Here is a 5214-nt window from a genome sequence, read left to right as displayed (position 1 = left end):
CATTAGCACCTCTAGTAATATAATTACTGAGAAAAATGGTGACATGTTCAATACTTATTTTACCTGCTGTATATTGGCATACTAATAATAATAATACGCGTGCATATTTAAACAATTAAAGACAAAACAATGCAGGATATGTCTGACTCCAGTAATGTCTGTGTCTCACAACAAGGCTGCTCAGAATTAGCCCTTAATGCAGGCCACATTAATGATCACGCACACTTTAGTCATTGCGTGGGCAGGCATTATTATCTCGTGGCCACATGGTAATTAATTTTATTCCATGTCACCGGACGGGCTCCGTAGTTTTGTTTTCAATTTTATAAATAAATAAAAAAGTCTAGAAATTCAACACATGCCAAAATTAGCTTGTTTTAGGGTGTTAGCATGCTAATGGCAACTTTTTTTCATTATTAGCTTTCTGGTTTTGGTCACTTTCTTCAAAATCATTCAGTTTTCTTTTAATTTTCTTTTAATGAAAGTTACGTTTGGAGGCACATGAATAACATTAAAAACAGTAATGTGCTGAAATTRGACTGATTTAGCATGTTAGCTTGTTAATTGCAGCTTTTGTTACCTAGCTGTTTTTCAWACAAACAAAAATCAAATTACTATTTACATCAGAACAGCAAAATGATCCAAATTTCTTTTTATTAATTTAGTCCTTTTTTATCTAAATATACTGGAGTTTTTCTTATTTTACAGTATAAAGTTATTTATTTATCCCATATGGAGATAAAACAAACCAGGTTTCATTTCATTTCAACGTAATTTAAGATTAATTTGAGTTTCTCAGGAAACAGCCTCTGGGCTTCAGCTCCAATCTGAAGATGACAGAAAGTGAAACCTATCTCAAACAATTTATTTATTTGTTTATTTGTTTGTTTGTTTTGTCTTTTCAGATTTGGACATTTTTGGCGTCATCCTGTATTCTGTTCTGACTTTTATGGCAGCGTTTTCCTTGCTGATTTTTCTAGAAGAATGCATCTACATTTATAGAAAAGTTCCTGCCAATAAGAAGAGTTTAATTGTCTGGGTGAATGGGGCGGCTCCGGTAAATATTGCATCCAAATTGTTGATTTGATTTTTACAAAACTGGATGAGAAGTTTTAATTCTTCACCTCTTCTTATGTTTCAGGTGATCAGCACTATGTCATGTCTGGGAATGTGGATCCCCAGAGGTGTCATGTTTACWGACATGACCTCTGCCTGGTGGGTTTTTCTTACTTTCCTTTTAATCCACGTTTTTCTTTCCTTCCACAAAGCTGTTTGACAACCCACAGATCCCTGCTGTTGAAATGCCAAATTGAAACTCATACATTTTATAGAAAACAGCCGCTCTGTTGCGTAACTTGTATGGTTTTAAACATCCTAACATTTGAACCCATCCTGTCTCCTTCAGCTCCATCCTTTAATTCTCCTGTTCTATTGTTTTTTATTTATTTTTATTTCCCCGCAGCTATTTTGCAGTTGTGGTGTTCAAGTTCCTGATCATGATGCTGGAGGAGAGCGGCGGAGACGAAGCCTTCCTGAAGCGCTCGAGCAAACACAAACTGAAGATCAGCACGGGGCCCTGCTGCTGCTGCTGCCTCTGTCTCCCACACGTGGCCATCACACGGTAACCTCCGGGAACACGCCAGAATAAACACCGCTTTATTGCCTTTTACAATCTACGGTAGCGGAATCCGCTAATTGCGTGTAATTTCTTGGGAGGCATTTTCATATGTCCAGCAAGTCTGGTTCTGTTTATTCTTGACAGATAAGAGTTTGTTTTTATTAGAGTGAAGGGAAATCTACGTCTACCGTCTCACAGATTGAAGCAAAATTCTTGAGAAGTGCTGCTTATCTTTTTATAGTAATGGTGTTGATGTTGTGGCTTCTTGTTTTGGTTAAGAAACTAGTAATTAGTTGGTAAAAAGGAAGTGGCTGGCACAGATTTATCAACTGTTTCAAATAACTCTTTATAACCCCGACACATTCTCACAAGGACATTTTAAATATTTTTTTGCTCAAACCTCATAGGGTATCTTGGATTTTGTTGACCACTTGTCTGTTTTACCTTTTACTCAAAGTAAAAAGTCCATAAGATAAATATAAGAAAATTGGTTTTGACTAAAACTGCAACAGATTGTTCATCCTACATGTGTTCCTTGTTTTCCTGCTCCAGCACACCCGATTTAGTGATTGGTTTACCTCTTCATGTTCTGCAGAAGCCTGTTAATCACACGTTCGTTCAAACCAGATGTGCTGGAAAGAGAGAAACCTATAAAACACACGTCAAACTCAAGGTCCTTGGGCCAAATGTGGCCCGCCACCGCATTTTATGTGGCCCACAAGAGCTTCAAAGATGTAATATCTTAAAATAGGCGTATGCTGTTTTGAAGACATGAACTGGGAGTGGTAGCGCAGAGTTTAGAGAAGATGAGTCTGTGATCGGAAGGTCACCGGTTCAACTTCCCGAACCAACCAGCTCCACTTTGGCCCCTTAAGCAAGGCTCTTAACCCCTCAGCTGCTCTCCGGGTGCTGTAATTGGCAGCCCACTGCTCCGCATGTGTGTTCACATGCGCGATGGGTAAAATGCAGAGAATTAATTTCCCCTCTGCGGGACAATAAAGGCCAATAAAATCAAAATAAAATTACAAATCTTTAAAAAAAACATCTGCATGTCGATAATTTTTCCCGCGTAATGAAAGCATCACAGCAATAGGTAGAAGTGCACAGGGTTCAAGTGCAGCGGAGAAAGTACAGCGTATAGAGATGCTACATTGGCTACATCCTCATGAATGCGCATTTGTCAGCCGAGGATATCCCAGGATTCAATGCTCCGTCAGATAAATATACAGAGAAACGAAGACGATGGAGTTTTTATTTTTTACCAAGTCAGCGTAGTTTGTAAATTCATCATTGATCAAAGAATTATGTAAGTTTAGCAACTTAGCTGATGAAATTCATACTGCAATAAGATGTTAAATAAAATGCAACTACAAGTACTGATACTGGAGCTAAATTATTACCCGAATTATAAATGTTTTTATTTATTTACTTATTTGTGTATTTATTTACAAGTAATGTTTTACTTGCAAAGTTATTCTTCCAGTGAAAACACAACGCGTTTTAAGTCTGACATGAAACCACTCACAATGGTGTTGGGGTGGTCACGCAAACTTACGTCAAGCCGACATCAAGCTGGACCGTCTCATTTCACAGCCGTACGGGCCCGTTTAACCCATGTGGCCCGGCTGGGCTACGTGCTCATGAGGATCCAGCCCATGAATTGAGACACWGTCACTGCGGATTTCTACTTTCGCTGTCGCCCAATTGTACTGGAAGTGGGAATTCCCCACTTACAAGCTGTACATTTAAACTGGAACGCCCCCTTCAGTGGGAATTCCCTGTTTGGAAACTGGGACAGTTTAGAATTTAAGCTGGCAGCTACTTAGCACAACTCAACAGTGAGGGAGAATCTCTTAATTTTAATTTTCTGTATTATTTATTTCACTTTTAGACAGTCGTACATACTTTTCAGTGTTTATAAGAGGTTGTGTTAAAACGCTGTTTGTATGCAGGAAATACCAGGTAGAGCTCAGATATTGTTAGCAGTTCTCAGCCATATGAGACGAGGACTTCATGTGTAGTCAAAGTTAAATACAACTGGTATAAACGTCCCTCCAGGACCAGAACAGAACACCCCTGCTTTAAACCAACCAGTTTTTTGTCTTTAACTTCTTCAGGATTTGAAATGAAATCTGGTTTTTGCCTCACATTTAAACACTTTCTTGTGGCAATCATATAACTAAAAAGTTTTGCAACATTCAACAAGGTACAGATGTTGCGCAGGATCTCTGACTGCTCCGACCACGTCACAGTGACTATGATGTTTTTTTAATTTTTTTTTTTACTTGTTCGGACAAAGTCAGCCTGTGTGGAATTCAGACAAGAAGGTACGACTCAGTTCTGTGATTAGAGTGAGCGCACGCGAGGTCGTTCAACTCGGAGGGCCAACGTGTTCCCAGGACTTGGTCCTATCATGCCCTCCCTTGTTTTAGCTGTGTAAAAACCGTATGAGTCTAATTTTAAATAAAAAAAACAAAGAGTACAGGAGTGCTTGGAGTTTTATGTGTCGATGCAAAAAAAGAAATCTTGTACCATAACATCCTGCACGGTGATGACTATAATTACCTAAGACACGCTGCTGTTTGTGGGATTTGTTTCTAAGAAATCCTAAAGTTCCTCGGAGGTGCAGACCGGGTTTCTATTATTGCACAAACTCATTCAAATCTGTTCCATAATGGTCCCAGTGGGTCTCTGAATGGTTAGAACAACATCCTTCTGTTCGGGTCAGCCRTCGGGACGACGGGGAACTCCACAATGGACCCGGGACCGTTTCTCGTCCGACGCGTTTCATTAATGAGAATCCACTGTGAATTTAGTTTCCTCTGTTTTTTTTCTTTTCTGTTTTTTTGGACTCCAGGCGCTCTCTCTTCCTGCTCAAGCTTGGCTCCTTCCAGTTTGCCCTCATGAAGATTGTCTTCACCATCCTTTCCATTGTTCTCTGGACCAACGGGAACTTCGATGTGACCGACGTGAGTTACCATCATGGGAGAGGCTGTCGTCATTTGTTGTATTTCTCCCTAATTTTCAGACTTTTATTGACAGGAAGTAGGTTTTTTTATAGGCTTTTGCAGACAAATAACGAGTTTAAAGTGCCTGTGACATGCCTATCCATTAAACACAAAAAGTCAAAGAAAACACGTTTTATATAAGACACCTTGAATAAAACATGTGACTTTACCCATTTTGTCACATAAATGACATATTTTCTTTTGATTTTGGCTCAGCCAAAGTGAAACAGGAAGTGACATCAAAGAGGAACTCTTTGAGAAAGAGACCTCTGTAATCTTTGTTTATTGAAACAATATTATTTGAACTCTGACTCGTCTTCATCTCTCTTTGATAGTGACTAAAAATAATGTAAAAAAACATCATGTTCTTCTCTACAGTCTGTGTCGTTAGCTATTTTATCAATGCTTTGTTCCATGCAGGCATTCCCCTTTGACATCACTTCCTGTTCCTTCACATGCAAACATCTCAGCAGCTGGAAATAATTTTTGCAATATGCTAATAATGTTATCTTTCCAATAATGGCTTTATATTTATTTTAAAAATTTCATGTCGCAGGCACTTTAATGACCACCGTAGTGGAAATTTTT

General features: G+C 38.8%; 1 protein-coding gene across 1 annotated transcript in view; it reads left to right on the top strand.

The window, feature by feature from the left end:
- The window catches only part of slc51a (solute carrier family 51 member A), a 15492-nt gene that overhangs the window by 4376 nt on the left and 5902 nt on the right, over positions 1-5214 (top strand). The window contains exons 2-5 of the mRNA XM_014018787.1: positions 906-1057; positions 1142-1215; positions 1463-1621; positions 4476-4587. Of these exons, the coding sequence (XP_013874241.1) occupies positions 906-1057; positions 1142-1215; positions 1463-1621; positions 4476-4587 (497 nt within the window). The remainder of the gene's footprint in view (positions 1-905; positions 1058-1141; positions 1216-1462; positions 1622-4475; positions 4588-5214) is intronic.

This window comes from Austrofundulus limnaeus, unplaced genomic scaffold (genome assembly GCF_001266775.1).
Source record: "Austrofundulus limnaeus strain Quisiro unplaced genomic scaffold, Austrofundulus_limnaeus-1.0 Scaffold201, whole genome shotgun sequence".
Lineage (NCBI taxonomy): Eukaryota > Metazoa > Chordata > Actinopteri > Cyprinodontiformes > Rivulidae > Austrofundulus > Austrofundulus limnaeus.
This window is presented reverse-complemented; position numbering and strand designations above follow the sequence as displayed.